Source organism: Hyla sarda, chromosome 2 (assembly GCF_029499605.1).
Source record: "Hyla sarda isolate aHylSar1 chromosome 2, aHylSar1.hap1, whole genome shotgun sequence".
In the NCBI taxonomy this organism is placed as follows: domain Eukaryota; kingdom Metazoa; phylum Chordata; class Amphibia; order Anura; family Hylidae; genus Hyla; species Hyla sarda.
This window is the reverse complement of record NC_079190.1, coordinates 384,704,788-384,723,808: the sequence shown is the minus strand read 5'-3', so window position 1 is coordinate 384,723,808 and position 19,021 is coordinate 384,704,788. Positions and strand designations below refer to the sequence as shown.

General features: G+C 42.3%; 1 protein-coding gene across 5 annotated transcripts in view; it reads right to left on the bottom strand.

The window, feature by feature from the left end:
- The window catches only part of TSPOAP1 (TSPO associated protein 1), a 224,871-nt gene that overhangs the window by 57,827 nt on the left and 148,023 nt on the right, over nucleotides 1–19,021 (bottom strand). For all 5 annotated transcript variants that reach the window (XM_056558563.1, XM_056558562.1, XM_056558564.1 and 2 more), the window contains 6 exons: nucleotides 11,764–11,853; nucleotides 11,552–11,674; nucleotides 7,338–7,442; nucleotides 6,758–6,808; nucleotides 6,557–6,577; nucleotides 5,811–6,003 (listed from right to left, as the gene is read on the bottom strand). In XM_056558563.1, coding sequence (XP_056414538.1) covers nucleotides 5,811–6,003; nucleotides 6,557–6,577; nucleotides 6,758–6,808; nucleotides 7,338–7,442; nucleotides 11,552–11,674; nucleotides 11,764–11,853 — 583 coding nt within the window. The remainder of the gene's footprint in view (nucleotides 1–5,810; nucleotides 6,004–6,556; nucleotides 6,578–6,757; nucleotides 6,809–7,337; nucleotides 7,443–11,551; nucleotides 11,675–11,763; nucleotides 11,854–19,021) is intronic.

Genomic DNA, 19,021 nt, shown 5'->3' with positions numbered 1-19,021 from the left:
GTGTATCCATACGCCCTACGTCCTTAAGGACTCGGGATGCTGGGCGTATGCATATGCCCTGCGTCCAGAACAGGTTAAAAATTTTTCACATTTTTAAAGAAAACTGCCTTTGAAAATCCAACCACTAGGGGTCTTCATTCCCCCTGGAACACTGATGAGTCCCACAGCAGCATGAGCATGTCCAAAAGGTCATGACAAGGCTTCAGGAGGAACACAGCTTGCAGCAACACTGCTCTAACACAGTTTTACCAAACATTTGCCTCCAGCTACTGTAAAACTACAACTCCAAGCATGCCTGGACAGTCAAATTATGTCTGAGCATGCTGGGAGTTGTAGTTTTGCAAAAGCTGTAGGCAGAGTGAGGGAGGGAGAGGACTAATCACAGTGCAGACAAGAGAAGGACACGCCCTCTGACAAGATGAAAAAGACATTGAACAGCTGTAATATGCATTTTTTTTGTGAAATATGGGTGATAGAGAAATAAATTATCAGGATGAGGTACTAACAAGTTTTTTTTTTTTTTTGTGGGATCTGACAGGTACGCTTTAACCTCAGTATAAATACACCTGCTCTGTGACGAGTTTGTTAGAGAGCATTACTGAACAAAAAGCAGCATGACAACCAAGGACCTCACTAAACAGGTAAGGAATAAAGTTGTGGTGAAGTACAATGCAGGGTTAGGTTATACAAGAATATCCTAAGCTTTGTACCCTAACAGAGCACCAATTAATCCATCATGAGAAATACTAAGCGATTGTCTGAGCTAGTAATTGTGTGTCTGTATACAAGAGTGTGAAGTATACAAGTGAGTAAGTATAAAAGTGAGAGGGACTTAAAATTAAAGGACTTTAAATTCAGGGAGTTTAATTGAAATATTTGATTTTTACTGTTAAATTTTGCAATCCCCAAATCTAGTATGGCATCCATGTTGGAAAAGGCAGTCCAGTGTGCATCTTGTACAATGTATGCAATCCTTGAACAGCAGTTTGAGAGTGCATATTGTTGTGCGAGTTGTTCATTTGGAAGCCCAGATTCTGGATCTAGAGGAGCAACTGGCAACACAGACGCATTGACAACTTGGAGAGGAGTCTCCTTCTCACTGAGCAAGTACTCTGTGGGGTAGAGGTGGGTGAGGATAGTGGGACCAAGGTGCAGGACAGTCAGACAGCTAGCTGGGTTACAGTTAGAAAACGGGGTAGAGGGAAAAGTGTCAGGGTGGCTAGTCTTTATCTGGCACACCCCAACAAGTTTGCCCTGTTGGCAGATGAGGGGGATGCCATTTCAGAGCTAGCAGTACTGCAGCAGGACTCTGCCTCTGACTGCCAGGGGGGGTCTGCTCAAGTAAGGAGGGAGGCGTGCAGGGCAGGCCAGACAGGTACTGGTAGTGGGGGACTCAATTATTAGGGGGACAGACAGGGTGATCTGTCACAAAGTCCAGGATCTTCGAACAGTTTGTTGTCTTCCTGGCGCTCGAGTTCGGCACATGGCGGATCGGGTTGACAGGTTGCTGGGTGGGGCTGGAGAGGACCCAGCAGTCATGCTTGGCACCAATGATAAAGTAAGAGGTAGGTGGAGTGTCCTTAAAAATGATTTTAGGGACTTAGGCCGCAAGCTAAAAGGGGTATTCCAGGAAAAAAAACACTTTTTTTTTTATGTATCAACTGGTTCCAGAAAGTTAAACAGATTTGTAAATTACATTCTCCCTACAGTGTATTTGTAAGGTTTATTTGCAATGCGTTTCAATCTCGAACTGGGATCTTCATCAGGCATGATGAATGCCTGATGAAGATCCCAGTTCGGGATTTAAAAGCATTGCAAATAAACCTTACAAATACACTTGTGGACCAGCGCCTTTAATCAGAGGAACTCGCTTTTATACTTCCATAACCTGTCTAACCCAGGTAGAAGTACAGTGCCGCCAAAAATAATAAAATAAATCAAAATAGACAAATGGCCAGGTCCAGATGGCATTCACCCCCGTGTTCTAAAGGAAGTAATGTAATAGACAGATCCCTATTTTTAATAGTAACCGGGACTGTTCACCAGGACTGGCGCATGGGAAAAGTTGTGCCAATATTTAAAAAGGGGTCAAAAAGTGACCCCGGGAATTATAGTCCTGTTAGTTTAACCTCAGTTGTATGTAAATTGTTTGAAGGTTTTTTTAAGGGATGCCATTTTGGAGTATCTTGATAAAAATTAATGTAGGACTCCATATCAGCATGGCTTTATGAGGGATCGGTCCTATCAAACTAACCTGATCAGCTTTTATGAGGAGGTGAGCTCCAGACTGGACCAGGGGCAATCGCTGGGTGTAGTATATCTAGATTTTTCCAAAGCATTTGATACGGTGCCACATAAAAGGTTGGTGCATAAAATGAGAAGGATGGGGCTAGGGGAGAATCTGTGCAAGTGGGTAAGTAACTGGCTGAGGGATAGGAAACAGAGGGTGGTTATTAAATGGTACTTATTCTGATTGGTTCACTGTTACTAGTGGGGTACCACAGGGGTCAGTCTTGGGTCTTGTTCTATTTAATATATTCATTAATGACCTTGTAGAGGGGTTGAATAGTGAAGTAGCAATATTTGCAGAGGATACTAAACTCTGCAAAGTGGTAACCACTATAGAGGACAGTGCACTGTTACAAATGGATCTGAATAGGTTGGAGGTTTGGGCTGAAAAGTGGCAGATGAGGTTCAACACTGATAAATGTAAGGTAATGCACATGGGGAGGAAAAATCCGGGCTGGGATTACGTATTAAATGGAAGCACACTTGGGACGACTGACATGGAAAAGGACTTGGGAGTCTTAGTTAACAGTACATTTAGCTGTAGTGACCAGTGTCAGGCAGCTGCTGCCAAGGCAAATAAAATCATCGGGTGCATCAATAGGGGCATAGATGCCCACGACAAGGAAATAATTCTACCGCTGTACAAATCACTAGTCAGACCACACATAGAATACTGTGTACAGTACTGGGCATCAGTGTACAAGACTCAAGTATATGCAAAAAAAGAAACAGAAGAGAGCGCACTAATGTGCCATGATTCTGTATGTATAGGAGATACACAGGTGAACAAAGACTGGTGCGCTCACCTGGGGGTGTTGTGTTACAGACACAACACTGTTGAAGGCTTATTCCCCAGATCCCTGGGAGGTAATGGTGGAAGAGCTGCTGGGCACCCGTTCGTCTCGGGAACTGGTCCTGGACGTCTGGTATAGGGAAAAGAGCAGTGGAATCCTGGTTCCACGAAGAAGCGGTGCTTGGTAGCGCTCGTTTCCAGCGAGAGACGAAAGATTGTAGTCTACGAACTCGGGTATGGCATAAAGAAAAAACCACAGGATGACTGTCTAAGATCTGATGGTGGATAACCCCTTTAACATGTGCAGCTACTGTAGATAAAGGTATCTGTGATGAAGCTAGACAGTCATCCTGTGGTTTTTTCTTTATGCCATACCCGAGTTCGTAGACTACAATCTTTCGTCTCTCGCTGGAAACGAGCGCTACCAATCAGTGTTACAAGAAAGATATAGTGGAGCTGGAGAGGGTTCAAAGACGGGCAACCAGAGTAATACGGGGAATGGGAGGACTACAGTACCCAGAAAGATTATCAGAATTAGGGTTATTTAGTTTAGAATAAAAAAGGCCTAGGGGAGACCTAATAACTATGTATAAATATATCAGAGGACCGTACAGAGATCTCTCCCATGATAGATTTATACCCAGGACTATATCTATAAAAAGGGGGCATCCTCTATGTTTAGAGGAAAGAAGGTTTCTACACCAGCACAGACGAGGGTTCTTTACTGTAAGAGCAGTGAGACTGGAATTCTCTGCCAGAGGAGGTGGTCATGGTTAACTCACTAAAAGAATTTAAAAAGGTATCTGGATGCATTTTTGGAGAATAACAACATTACAGGTTATGGATTCTAGATCTATGAGGGTTTTTGCCTTTCTCTGGATCAACTCAGTAGGGACTCATTAGGGTTATAGGTTGAACTTTATGGACTTTTTTTCAACCTTATGAACTATGTTACTATGTAAAATAGCTGCCGATTCATGCAAATGATAACTTATGGATATTCGATTTATAGGGACAAAAAGCTGATCCAGGGATTTATTCTGACTGCCATATTGGAGTCCGGAAGGAATTTTTACCTCTAGAATGAGTTTTTTTTTTTTTTTGCCTTCCTCTGGATCAACTCAGTAGGAACTCATTAGGGTTATGTTACTATGTAAAATGTCTAAAATATGGTACAACAAAGGCAACCAAGAGGCCCACCATGGTAACTATTAGTTATGTACAACAAAGTAAGAGACTAAATGATAGCTGGCACTCACCAGTCTTCTTAAATATCTTCTTTTATTATACTCACATATAAAATGGGTAGGGAACAGACGCAGGGGGGTTACATGGTAACCCCCATGCGTCTGTTCCCTACCCATTTTATATGTGAGTATAATAAAGAAGATATTTAAGAAGACTGGTGAGTGCCGGCTATCATTTCGTCTCTTACTTTGTTGGATATATATGAACGCCTTATACTAGCCAGAGCACCACTGTTACCATTGCAGTGCGAGCGTTGCCCAGAGAGACTGCACTTAATCTCCGTACACACAGTGCCGTATGCATATCTACCATATGAACTATTAGTTATGTACTCCACAAATCTTGTCTCTACAGAAAAGTGGCAAGAAGAAAGCCGTTGTTGAAAGTGAGCCACAAGAAATCCTGTTTCAAGTTTGCCACAAGCCATATGGGAGACAAAGCAAAAATGTGAAAAAATGCACTCAGCTCAAATTTATCTTTTTGGCCTCTGTGCAAAACACTGTGTGTGGTGGAAACCCAACACTGCCCATCATCCTGAACACCAGGTACAGGAAAACTGATCAGAATTGATTGAAAGATGGATGGAGCCAAATCCACGGGGCAATCGTAAACGAAAATCTGATGAAGTCTGGAATAGACTTAAGACTGGGACAGAGGTTCATCTTTCAACAGGATAATGGCCCTAAACATACAGCCAGAGCTAAAATAGAATAGTTTAAGATCAAAGCATGTTAATGTTGTAAAATGTCCCAGTCACAGCCCACACCTGGTCCAATTGAGAATATATGGCAAGAGACAGACGGTCTCCTGTCTGACTTTTTTGCCATGAGGAATGGACAAGAATTTCCATCTTTAGATATGCAAACCTAATTTTCAAGGAGAACAGCATATTCAAATCCAGACAAGCTGGTGGCATGCAAGGGTGCAAGCAGGTATAGAAATGCTGGTCAAAATGGGATCAATGCAGCACACCAACGCATCTTGCAAAAAATAAAAAATTAAATTAGTTTATTTTATCTCAACAAATGTAATGTTACAGGCAATGTTTCCACTGGCTCATGCAACCATTATCTAGATGTGCAAAGCTGTAATTGCCGCGAAAGTTGGTTCTACCAAGTATTTACTCTGAAGTTTTTCTCATTATTGTTTGTGTAACAATAAAAGTTATTTTGCACTTTTCAAAAATCTATTTTTCTAAATACTATGCATGTTGTGTTTATCAAAGGGGAAAGTTATTTAAATAAAAAATTTTTACAGTCTCAAAATGGACTAAAAAGTGGGGTAAATATTTATGCAAGGCACTTTATATACATACTCTGAAGTATGAACGATCTTAGCCTATTTCAGGCTAATAGGCAGTCTCCAAAATTTTGTTTTCAATATACACTGATCAAGAGGCACACAGTTTCAATAACAAGTAGTAAAAGGTTAGTAGCGCAAATGCTGTGTACAATATGTATATCTAAGGCAAGTCAATCACCTCTTTCTTGTTGAACAGGTGTGAGGCCCGGTGAGGAGCAATATTGTGGTGGCGGCAGCTCAGAAGTCACAAAGGTGGAGGTTAGAAGATCAATGTTTCCAGTTTGTAAGCGAAATCTCTCCAACTCCTGGGATAGGAGGCTGAACTGTTCTGTCTGACTGCGACATTTCTCTTCTAAAAGCTTTACTTTAGACTGGATGTTTAAATAAAAAAATATATAAAAAAAAAAAAGAAATCACATCAGGTAAAGTGCAAGCTCTTGGTAAAGTACAGCCATATAAGGCTGGAATCACACATACAATTTTTAATGAAGAGCAGGCAATACCGGGATGAAAACATATAATACCTCATGTGCTTCAATACGTGTCAAATCCGACAATATGCATCTCATCCACCCAAGTTGGGTTTCCACGCCCCTATATACATTTTGTCACAAATTTTCAATTTTTTTTCCTCATGGTAGCATTTCTGCCGAGAGTTAATCCTACTGAAAAACAATAGCCCTTCTTATAAGGCTCAAAAACTGGAATGAAACTGTGATTCCAGCCTAAGGTTCTGTTTTCATGTAGCAACTGCAATGCAGCCAAACACCCCACTGGCATGCACAGCAGCACAGTATCAAACTACTTGGGCTAAAGCCAATCTGAGAACTACACTGTCTTCTATGCAAGTACGGTGTCAGTCACCATGCTGAAAGGAGGATTTCTGAAAGAAGGATAGTGCACAACTGGACTTTTTTACTATACCTGTAAAGAATCCAAAGTGTTCTGTGGATGAAAATAAAGATAAAATGTGTCAACAACTATGATATGGATCAAGTAGATTACATATTAAATAAGGGTGAAACCACATGAGATGTTTGCTGCATGCAGCCAGCTGACAGCTCATGGTTTTCATCTTAAAGTAGTTTCAGCCAATTACAATGTGTTGCACCAGACACACATTACCTCCAGAAGCTGAACTGCTCCTTCATGTTCTTTTTTAGCTTCAACCTGGGCCTAGAGTCCGAAAATAAAAAGTTTGTTTTTTGGTCTTAAATTGACAATTTCATGAAAAAAAGATTTTTTGATAAGTTAGAGACTGGGTACTCAGACCCCAACTGATTGCTAAATAAAGCCAGGAGAAATATTTTTTTTTATGACAGGTACACTAAGTTTTACATATTGAAAACACAAAGAAGTTTCTCCTACCAATTTTGTTTGGATTTTCTGAAATACAGGAAACCAAATATTAAAAATGGTAACTTATGGTCCCAGGCACACAGCAAGGCTTGGACAGAACCCTATAGGGGGAGATTTATCAAAACCTGTCCAGAGGAAAAATGACCCACAAGCACTCCGTGCCTCCTTATGGTGAATTCTCTTATTTCATAACTGTATGCACCAAGCTATTTGTAAAATTACATTATCATAGATAAACTACCGTATATTGAGTTTGTATATAATGATGCAGGTGGGCTTTTTATTTCTGGTCTTCCTTTTGAGGAATTTGGAGAATTAATAAAATGATGAAGTAAAGGTTACCCACCTGCTGGAGGCGCTTTACTTCCTCCTGCCTTTTTTGCAAAGCTATCAAAGCATCTTCATGATCTTTTTCCAGCTGTTGCCTTCTTTCCGCCACATCTCGCATGAGCTAGAAGAACAAGAAAGGCTAACAAATCAGTGTTCCATCTGGCTGAAAATTTAAATACAGTGAAACATATTAACAAGATCCCCTATTGATCACAGAGACTGTTTCTTCTTTGTCAATTGATTTCAGGTTTTGGTAAAGACCTTGTTACACTGCTACATAAAGTATTTCACATCCCAGACTATTGGCATGTTTCTATGGCGGTGGTAATTGCCTCAAATGACAAACTTTATTCAAAATGAATACGTTTACTATATTTCAGCAGATCAGATCATTTTTTCTGTAGATAAATTCTTAATGTTCTTGTTTATGGTGAAATCAGAAACTTTCAACTGACAGCTATTTTATGTAAATGCTCATCCAAACCCTCTTTTCTTCTATAAATTAGAAATGGGTGGGCACACCATATTTTTGACAACAGAGGACGTATTAGCTCTTAATGCTCTCACACGTCTACAAGAAGCTGGACTTGCTACTTATCTTGCTGAGCCCATTCATCCTTCTCTAGTTTACGTAGATTTGCATTTCACCAGATTTGCTGGTTTAACCACTGAGTGCTTTACTAATGTATTACTTGATTTTTACATAGTGTACCATTTTTTTTTTCCAGCGTATAGTTGACTCACTGTGATGTAGTACTGTAATTTTATTTACCTCCTCCATGCAGCATCCTAATTTTTCTCTTGTATACTGAATTACCAAACAATTATTCTTATATAAATTATTATACGACATCACCCGGGGTTTGGGCGGGTGGATATAGATATATCGCAATTCGGTAAAATTTAAGCTATATTAAAGATATATCATGCAGCCCTTACATCGTTGATACTATAAACCTCTACTTACTGTATCTATAGACATACATGACAATATATACCTCTATATACTGCGTGTCTACAGATACAGTATGTAGAGGTATACTGTATCATGCATGTCTATAAATACAGTATATAGGAGTATACATTATCTTCATATCAGTGTTTCCCAACCAGAGTGCCTCCAGCTGCTGCAAAACTATAACTCCCAGCATGCACAGACAGCAAAAGCCTGCCCAGGCATGCTGGGAGTTGAAGTTTTGCAACATATAGAGGCACAATGGTTGGCTCCCACAGAGTGCCCTCCTCCTCACCTACATGATCCACCTCCATTGCTGCGGTTACATCTTCAGCTCCAGTACCCAGGCGGGAGCGCAATGATTCACAGTCTGGCCGGCCGGTGTAATGAGAGCAGCAAGCAGCGTGACATCAGCAGGCGCTGCTCCTAATACATGGCCGGCCAGTGAACCAGTGCACTCCCGTACGGGAGCTGAGAAATAAAAGTAGCAGGGGAGAACCAGAAGAGGGGACAGAGCATGGGAGCTTAGGGTGGTCACCGGGCTGTCGGCTCCCTGCAGTTTCCAGCTGACAGCTAAATGCTGCAGGGAGGAGACAGTTCGGTGACCACAGGAGCTAGCTGGGGAGAGTGACCCTGGTCCAGAAGCAGTCGCTGGTACTTTACACTTTACATCATAGCGGTGGCTTCCGTACTTCAATAACATGGTGGCCGTTGTACCGGCTCCCCTTGTGCCGGGCATTGGCTGTGTTCAGCATATGACATAGATGCGCAGAACACAGCATTTTCGCCCATAATGCTTTTCTGTGAGATGGGCTCCGACTTCAGGATCCCATGGCCAGTGAGTGCCATAGAGCATGTGTGAAGGTGTCATTAAGGGACGTCTTCACAGATGCAGCCCCCCAGTGAAATCATTCTTAATGAAGAAAATGTAAAATAAGTTAATTTGTGAATGTAATACAAATTTAATGTAACTCATTTCACATTATAATTTTATTTACGTATAAAAAAAAAGTGACATGTCCATTAATGTAGACAGTCAAGCATGAAGTGCACACAGGGCATGTACACAAATTTTCGGCTAAAATTTGCCTATGAGTAGTTTTTTGTCCCTCGTTTTAAGCTTTGTCTTTTGACCACACCTATTTCTGTGACACCCACCAATAACAAAAAGAGCTGTGACAGACACATGTACCAAAAATAAAAATGTTATCGTTTAAAAACACGTTAAAATTCATGATACACAAAGAGGAGTGGTGACTGAAAAATAGGACGTCTACTGGGTAATCTGCATAAAGTACTAGTGCTAGTAGGGGCATGTGCCCCACTATAAAATGCACACTGCAGTGGGTATAATGCATGAACAGATATAATATATATAATGGTGTACAAAGTATAGATGGCTATTCACCACCACATTAAAGTACAAGTGAAAGAGTAAATGCATACACACAAGTAAGCACAGGCTATTTATAGCCCTTACAGCAGTGTACAATACAACAATACCCACATGTGCAGACCATATGTCTGCCCAGGAGATGTCAGCCCCTACGACCGTTTCGGACAAGAGTCCTTCTTCCGGGAGTGGTTTTATGGTGTCATTACATGAATTTATGTGATTGGTTTATGAGTTTTATAAATACCTACCTCCATTATGAGAAAACCACTCCCGGAAGAAGGACTTGTCCGAAACGGTCATAGGGGTGGACTTTGTTAAACAAAATTTGTATATGTTTAAAATCACTCTATTTTGACCACCTATAACTTTCTAATTTTTCCGTATACAAGGCTGTATGAGGGTCAATTTTTGCGCCATGATTTGTAGATTTTATCTGTGACACTTTTGCTTGCATGTAACTTTTTAATCGCTTTTTATTAATTTTTTTGGAACGAAATGTGAAGTGAAATGTGATGTGAAAGGTGACTTATCTGTACATTCATACAGTTTACCATACAGGATAATTAACATTAGATTGCATATACTGAACAGTGCTATGTATAGGCATAGCACCGATCAGTATTATCTGCAATTTTCTTCTCTGGCCTGCTCAATGTCAGACCAGAGAAGACGACCCCGGGATGACAGCCAGAGCAGGTAAGGGCAGCCATGTTGGATGATCGGATCCCCGTGGCAATGCCACGGGCGATCCGATCATCCATTCAAACGCCAGCATTGCCCCAGATGCCGTGATCTGTATTGATCAAGGCATCTGAGGGGTTACATAGAAACATAGTTCATAAGGTTGAAAAAAGACCAAAGTCCATCAAGTTCAACCTACAACCCTAATGAGTCCCTGATGTCACTGATGTCCGCCATTACTGGCAGGTCCCTGGCTGCTGAAAGCAGTCGGGACCTGCTGTGCATGATGAGGTGCGGTGCTCGCGTCATGTACAGGACGTAAATGTACGTTCTGGTGTGTTAAGTACCAACGCATCAGGATGTACATTTATGTCCATTAAGGAGGTAAGGGTGTGTTAACAAGTTATTAATTTAATGCTTGATTGTGAAGCTCGGAATAGATTTAAAAATAGAAGACCCAGTCTTTCTTTTATATGTGCACTCCATTATTGATCTATTCCTTGCTTTGTATTTAATAATTTAATTTAAAAACCAGAGTATGTGATCAAACCCTAAAAAAGGAGTACTCCTATTTAGTTTAAAACCTAACTAGTGTGTTACATGTGTGTTTAAATATGAAACTAGAGTATACTCATCTTGTGTGTATAAATATCCAACTAGAGCATTCTCATCTTAGATAAAGACATACAGAGACAACAGTGTGTTTTGAAAAGTCATCAGCAGAACATGGAGAACTGCCATTGTTTCTGTGATGCTTTGTCTGTGGGGTGGAGTGGCCCAGAGCCAAGGGCTTGGTCGGGCAGTAGTGGGGCTGCCTGACCACTGGGCCTGGGGTCTTGGAGGCAGTGGTCACCACCAGGCGCTATGCCAGTGTCAGGTTAGGGACCCACTCTAACGAGGTGGCCTTGACGTGGCGAGTGGGCTTGTACTTTTTGATCAAAATGTATATTAACAACCTGTTCGTTTTTGAAATTATGCTGAGAAGCAAGTAGATCAAATTACAAATGGTGGATGTGCAGCTGTGTTTCTCTTTTTGTGTAGAACATGGAGAACGGTTAATTCAGATGAGAGGGACCAGGGCAGGCCAGAGCACTGGCATTGGAATGAAAGAGGCAATAACTTTAGTGTTGTGGTAGATTTCATTTGGTTATAAGAATGATATTTGTTTGGAAATACTAAGTAGATTTTCAGTACAAACCTTCAGTACTTGCTCTAAGTTCTCCAGCTTGCTTTGCAATCTATGAATCTCCTTAAGAGCAGAATCCCGTTGCTCAGTCACCTCAGTTAGACGTCTCTTCAAGTCAGCATTTTCAGAGTCAACCTTTAGGCATAAAAAAATAAAAAAATAAACATTTCAACATAAAACAAAATTGATTTTGCCTCCTCAACTTTTAAAGAATTTGTGCTGACCTTGGCTACCCTCTTTACTCTGATGCAGAGCCTTGAATTTTCTTCCACAAGACATGCATTTTCTTTTTGCACTTCCTGAACCTTGAGTTCCTATTTCCAAACAAAAGTAATAAAACTGAAATTAGGTAAAAGAAGGTAGCACAGAGATCTACTGTATGGTATGTTAAGCATTAGATAACAAGTATGGTTTACTTTGTGTAATGAGCAACCAATGTATGTTCTCCGTAGCTTTTGCTTTGTGCTATGTAGATTACAATATATCTGTATACACTTAAAGGGTACCTCTCATCAAATAAACTTTTGATATATTTTAGATTAATGGATGTTGAATAACTTTCCAATAGCATGTTAATGAAAATATGCTTCTTTCTATTGTATTTTTCCCGATAAGTCCTGTCAGCAAGCATTTCTGACTCATGCTGGAGTCCTAAACACTCAGAGCTGCCAGCCTGCTTTGTTCACAGCCAATCAGGCTGTGAACAAAGCAGGCTGGCAGCTCTGAGTGTTCTCCTTTGTGAACAAAGCAGACTGGCAGCTCGTAGTGTTTAGGACTTCAGCATGAGTCTGAAATGGTTGCTGCCAGGACTGGTAGGGAGACCCCTAGTGGTCATTTCTTCAAAGTGGAAAATTAAATAGAAAGAAGCATCTTTTTTAATAACATGCAATTGTAAAGTTATTCTGCATACATTAATCTATAATATATCAAAAGTTTTTTTTGATGAGAGGTAAGGGAGAAATAATCTGGGTTGGGTTAATAAAAAAAACAAAATTGAAAGAACTAATAAAATTAATGATGCAGAACACACCAAGAAGAAACAGAGATCCTGGAATTTTTTATGGAAACCAGGTTTCTGACAAATGCTCAAAATGCAGCTTTCCATGCAGATGTAAAGCCTTAGTGTTAGCATGATATTTATATTATTTTTATCATTTTTTATTTCCATATTATACAACCAATATGACAAATAACCCAGATGCGATTGATAGAGTAGTCAAGATGATTTGTTTTATTTTAATCTAATATATGCTTTATAATGCTTTATGTAATCTAGTTATTTCTGAACTTATAACCTTAAATATAGTTTGCAACAAAGACTTGACCTCACCTTTGGGTGAAGAACTAACCATCTGCATAGAAAGAAGATATAGATCTATTTCCTGCTGAGAAACTGAAAAGCACACGATAGACACAAGGTGCACAGACAATGTTGTGGTTTTTAGCTTGTTAACCTGAAGGAGATTGGGGGTGTACGCTCAACCTTCTATAGGAGACAGATAAATTTTAAATGCTTTTTGTACTTTAACTCTAACTGTAATCAACCTACCGTATATACTCGAGTATAAGCCGAGTTTTTCAGCACGATTTTTCGTGCTGAAAACCCACCCCTCGGCTTATACTCGAGTGAACTCTCCACCCGCAGTGGTCTTCAACCTGCTGACCTCCAGAGGTTTCAAAACTACAACTCCCAGCAAGCCCGGGCAGCCATCGGCTGCCCGGGCTTGCTGGGAGTTGTAGTTTTGAAACCTCCGGAGGTCCGCAGGTTGAAGACCACTGCGGCCTTCGACATCATCCAGCCCCCTCTCACCCCCTTTAGTTCTGTACAGTACTCGCCTCCGCTCGGCGCTGGTCCGGTGCTGCAGGACTGTCCGGTGAGGAGGTCGTCCGGTGGGATAGTGGTTCCGGGCTGCTATCTTCACCGAGGAGGCCTCTTCTAAGCGCTTCGGGCCCGGCCCCAGAATAGTCACGTTGCCTTGACAACGACGCAGAGGTACGTTCATTGCCAACGTACTTCTGCGTCATCGTCAAGGCAACGCCTCTATTCTGGGCCCGAAGCGCGGAGAAGAGGCGCCCCCGGTGAAGATAGCAGCCCGGAGCCACTATCCCACCGGACGACCTCCTCACCGGACAGTCTTGCAGCACCGGACCAGCGCCGAGGGGGGTGAGAGGGGGCTGGATGATGTCGAAGGCCGCAGTGGTCTTCAACCTGCGGACCTCCGGAGGTTTCAAAACTACAACTCCCAGCAAGCCCGGACAGCCGATGGCTGCCCGGGCTTGCTGGGAGTTGTAGTTTTGAAACCTCTGGAGGTCCGCAGGTTGAAGACCACTGAGGGCGGATGATAAGAGGATGATGAAGGGGGGGTGTGGGATGATGACAAGGGGATGATGACAGGTGATGATGAGGGTCTGGATGATGACAGGCGGTGATGATGATGAGGATGTTAATGACGGGGGTCTGGATGATGACAGGGGGAATGATGTATTTCCCAGCCTAGGCTTATACTCGAGTCAATAACTTTTCCTGGGATTTTGGGTTGAAATTAGGGGCCTCGGCTTATACTCGGGTCGGCTTATACTCAAGTATATACGGTATATATCCTGCCTTTTATCCCTTATATGTATGACATAAGCACATGTAATAAAAGGAGCTTGCACAGCCCGCACGAGGGAGTGAGCAACAGAGAGCTTTAACCAAGTGTTAAAGGAGTACTCTAGTGCAGAGTATTCCTGCTCCGTCCTGCCCGGGCTGCAAAAAATAATGAAAATAAACCATCTCTCACCTCCCTGGGTTCCCGCGGAGCGCCACTACAGCTGATCGGTCCTCCGGTCCATCCGGTCTGGTCATAATTCCGTGTGTAACGAAGCATCACATGGCGCTCAGCCTATTATGGGCCAAGGCAGAACACTGCGGCGGCCGGCGATAGGCTGAGCGCCATGTGACGATTTGTTACACACGGAAGTATGAAGAGGATGGACCGGAGGATCGATCAGCTGTAGTGGCGCTCCGCGGGAACCCAGGAAAAAGAGAGATTGTTTATTTTCATTTATTTTGCAGCCCCGGCAGGACGGAGCAGGAATACTCTGCACCAGAGTACTCCTTTAAGTGGTTGATTCTTTTCTGTCATTCAGCCGAATTCCCTTTCACCACTCAGATCATATACCTCACATCACAAGAAAGCGACACCTTGTAAGAGTAGAAGCGGCACGCTCTATCATTCTATAAAGGAATAATATGCATCCATACATGGATTATATAATAATATGTATCCATATATAAGATTTATGCCATTATATGGAATCAAACTGAGCACACTGCAGATATAGTTATATAGATTCTGTATGGAAAAGTGTACATCAAAACATAGAGACCTGTCAAAAGGCTACATAGTCTAAGGACTTGTTCATAGGCCTGGTGCAAGGATTTTTGCCACCCTAGGCTAAAGCTAATTTTGCCACCCCTTGACCCCGCTCACTGGCTCCTCCCGATGTATGGAGGCACACATGATGTCAGGATGTTGGATGGACCTGACCTTAGCAGGGGTGTGAAAATAAAAAAAATAAAAATAAAAAACACACTTAACGGTATCCAAGGGACTAAAACAGAGCACAATCTACTTGTCCCTCATGAAAAACCACTTGTCCTGGTAGACAAAATAATTTCAACTACAATAGTATATAAATATGGTCTTTAGTAGTTTTTGTAGTTTAGTTTTTTCCTCCTCGTCTTATAATAGCCATAACTCTTATTTTTCCCATCTACAGACTCATATGAGGCTTTTTTTGTGTGCGACTAATTATACTTTGTAATGACACCTTTCATTTTTCCATAACTTATGCTCGGAAACAACAACAAGAAAAAAAAGTGTGATGTGAAATTTAAAAAAAATGCAAAATTTTTTTTTCACCCTTTACCTTACATTAACATATTACTTACATATTATTTTAACACTTTAGGTCAGCCTGATTACACCAATACCAAAATATATATATTTTTTGAACATATACATAATAGAAATAAAGGGAAGTCAGTCCAGCCCTGTTTGCCCGATACAGGGCTAACCGGGCGCCCAGAACTACAAGTCCCGGGCGTCAGAGATAGGATTTCCACATCCCTGCCCTTAGCAAGTAAATAATATCACAGATAGATATGTGCCCCCAGTTGATAGGAAGGGTGGGCTCCCCCAGTAGGCAGACAAAGCCCCAGATGGACATGTCTCCCATAAGGTAGAGCTCACCTATATGAAGACAGGCCCCCAGATAGATATGACCCCTATCAGGTAGGGCTCCCAAGTAGGTATAGAGGCCCCAGATAGATATGATCCCCATCACTGATGGGGTCATATCTATCTGGGGGCCTGTCTACCTACTGGGGAGCCCTACTTGATGATCAGGTAGGGGTTCCCAATAGGTGGATAGGCCCAGATATTTATTTACCTGGCAGGTAGGGCTTCTATTTAAACAATTATGCCCCCTAAGAAGATAGGTTAGCCCCTGGTGATAAGCAGGTCCTCACTTATTGAGTTATTAGGCAAGTTAAGGTATTTCACTGCTACAGTACTTACATCTCTCTGCTGCAGCCTATAACAAGCCTCCCTTGCGGGGATGCACGCGATAGGTGATATCATCACACATGCCGCACAGGACATCAGCGTCCCGGCATCCTGCGCTGCGGATGCGATGACGTCACCAATCGCGCGCACCCCTCCAGGAAGGTTCGCCATCGACTGCAGCAGGGAGAAACAAATACAGTAACAGTGTGTGAATTCAGGTAGAAAACAGACATGGTGCACATCTACAATCTTGTATAATGATCTGATTGCTTCTCAGCATAATATCAAAAACAAACAGGTTGTTCGTATACATTTTTGATCAAAAAGTACAAGCCCACTAGCCACGTCAAGGCCACCTATTTAGAGTGGGTCGCTAACGTCCCTAACATAAAATGGCGTAGCACTGGGCGGCGACCACCACTGCCGCGACACCAGTGCCCACAGGGGGGAAAACGACCCACTGGCAGAGCGGCCCCAATGCCACTCAAACCAGTCTATGGGTCGCACCTCCCCGCAGACACGGCGCCACGGCAGCAACGGACGCCGCACAGCACCACACCAGTGTGAACAAGGTATAATGGCTCAATTACCATGCTCTCCCAGTCAGACTGGGAGGCTGCTAGGAAAGAAATGGCCCTTGTGTAGCTAACTACTACTTATATAGGGTTGGGCTGAGGGGGTGGGGAAGAGTGCAGCACATGTTTGTTCAATCAAAAAAAAAAAAAAGGAGGGGATAGAAAACAGTGTGTGAATTCAGGTAGAAAACAGACATGGTGCACATCTACAATCTTGTATAATGATCTGATTGCTTCTCAGCATAATATCAAAAACTAACAGGTTGTTTTCTATCCCCTCCTTTTTTTTTGCTTGAACATGTGCTGCACTCTTCCCCACCCCCTCAGCCCAACCCTATATAAGTAGTAGTTAGCTACACAAGGGCCATTTCTTTCCTAGCAGCCTCCCAGTCTGACTGGGAGAGCATGGTGAGTGAGCTATTACACCTTGTTCACACTGGTGTGGTGCTGTGCGGCGTCCGTTGCTGCCGTGGCGCCGTGTCTGCAGGGAGGTGTGACCCATAGACTGCTTTGAGTGGCATTGGGGCCGCTCTGCAAGTGGGTCGTCCCCCCCATGGGCACTGGTGTCGCGGCGGTGGTGGTCGCTGCCCAGTGCTACGCTATTTTATGCTGGGGACGTTAGGGACCCACTCTAAATAGGTGGCCTTGACGTGGCGAGTGGGCTTGTACTTTTTGATCAAAAATGTATACTAACAACCTGTTAGTTTTTGATATTATGCTGAGAAGCAATCAGATCATTATACAAGATTGTAGATGTGCACCATGTCTGTTTTCTACCCAAATTCACACAGTAACAGTGTGTGCCAACGTGTTTTAAGTCTTCTGGCATTTAGCGCTGCTTGCCTGAAGCAGGGCTAAATGCCTGAAGTAATCACCTGCCCAGCGCCCGGAACTGCATGTCCTGGGCATCGGGCAATACATCCCTGCCTTAGTGATCACTCTGTCTGCCTTGGAGGTGGCGCTGTGCTCCTCCAGCAGGCTGAAAAAAAAAAAAAATCATATTTTTATAGTACTAGTAGCATGGTGGGATTTTGCTTGATGGGCGGGTGCTTTGGATGCTTGCCAACTTTATTGCAGCAGGCAGAGTGGTGCCCCCATCAAGAAGGTGCTCTAGGCGGCTGCCTATTTTGCCTATAGGCAGAACCAGCCCTGCTTGTTCACACTGTCATTGTGCTCCGGTAAAGGAAGCCCTGTTGACAGTTTGCTAGAAGGAAGGGCGTTCATTGGAGAGAAAAAAATTGTGCATGTCCTGACAGATCCTCTTCAAGTCAATGGGATCAATCGGTCCATTCGGCGCAAAAAAACACAAAAAAAACCCACAACAACAACAGACAAAACAGACGAACAGAACAGAGTACAACGGCAGTGTGAACTTAGCGTTACATTGGATTCATATTACTGACAAGACTAAGTATGTGTAATAGGCTTTAAACGAGCACTGTCAGATACAAAAACTTTTGATATGTTGTAAAGCATGCAAAACCAATAAGTTTTGCAATTGCTTTCATTAGAAAATTCTCAGTATTTCATACTGAAAAAGCCAAACAACTGCCCCCCCCCCCCCGCCTGCTTGGACACATACTAGTCCTGCTGCGTCCATGCATCATCACCTATGTCATGGACACGCTTCCTTGATTGACAGCTGTGAGTGCAGGGCTCACAGCTGGAGAAAAAATCCTCCCACTGTCAGGGAGGACAAGCTGGGAGTTGTAGTTTTGCTAATGCTAGGGGAGATGTGAGCAGACAGCATACTGAGAGAGGGGGTGGAGACCTGCACAGTGAGGGCACGCCCCCTCTCTTTGAGAGGAATTCAGACTAGTGAGCTAAATGAAAAAAGTGTAAAAATAAATAAATAAAGGTGATATATACATAAAAAATTGATGTACATGGTCAGGATTAGGTACTGAGTGATATATTTAAAAAAAAAGTTTTTTGTTGGATCTGACTGGTACGCTTTAAAGTTATGATTTGTCTACTCAATGAGCAGCCTAAAAATGATGTAGTACATTGGCATAACATCACATGCTCTATCAAAAACTGTCTATACCTGTTAGAATAAGAAAACCAGCCTACCGGGCGCACCGCACTGTAATTAATATTGACTTTCAAGTTTAGATTTGTTACTAGGGCGAAAGAGGTAATATTACAGACATCTGAGAAAGCTGAATAAAAAAATTGGCTGCTGCACAAAGAAAAAAGAAATATGAAGAAAATCTGTCACGCATATGTTAAAAAAAGAACACGAGTAATATGAATATTAAACAGTTTTGTTACATAATATAAGCAGACGGTATATATTTCCATTACTTTGGAACAAAAATTTGATCAACGATCAAAGTGAGGGACAATCTATC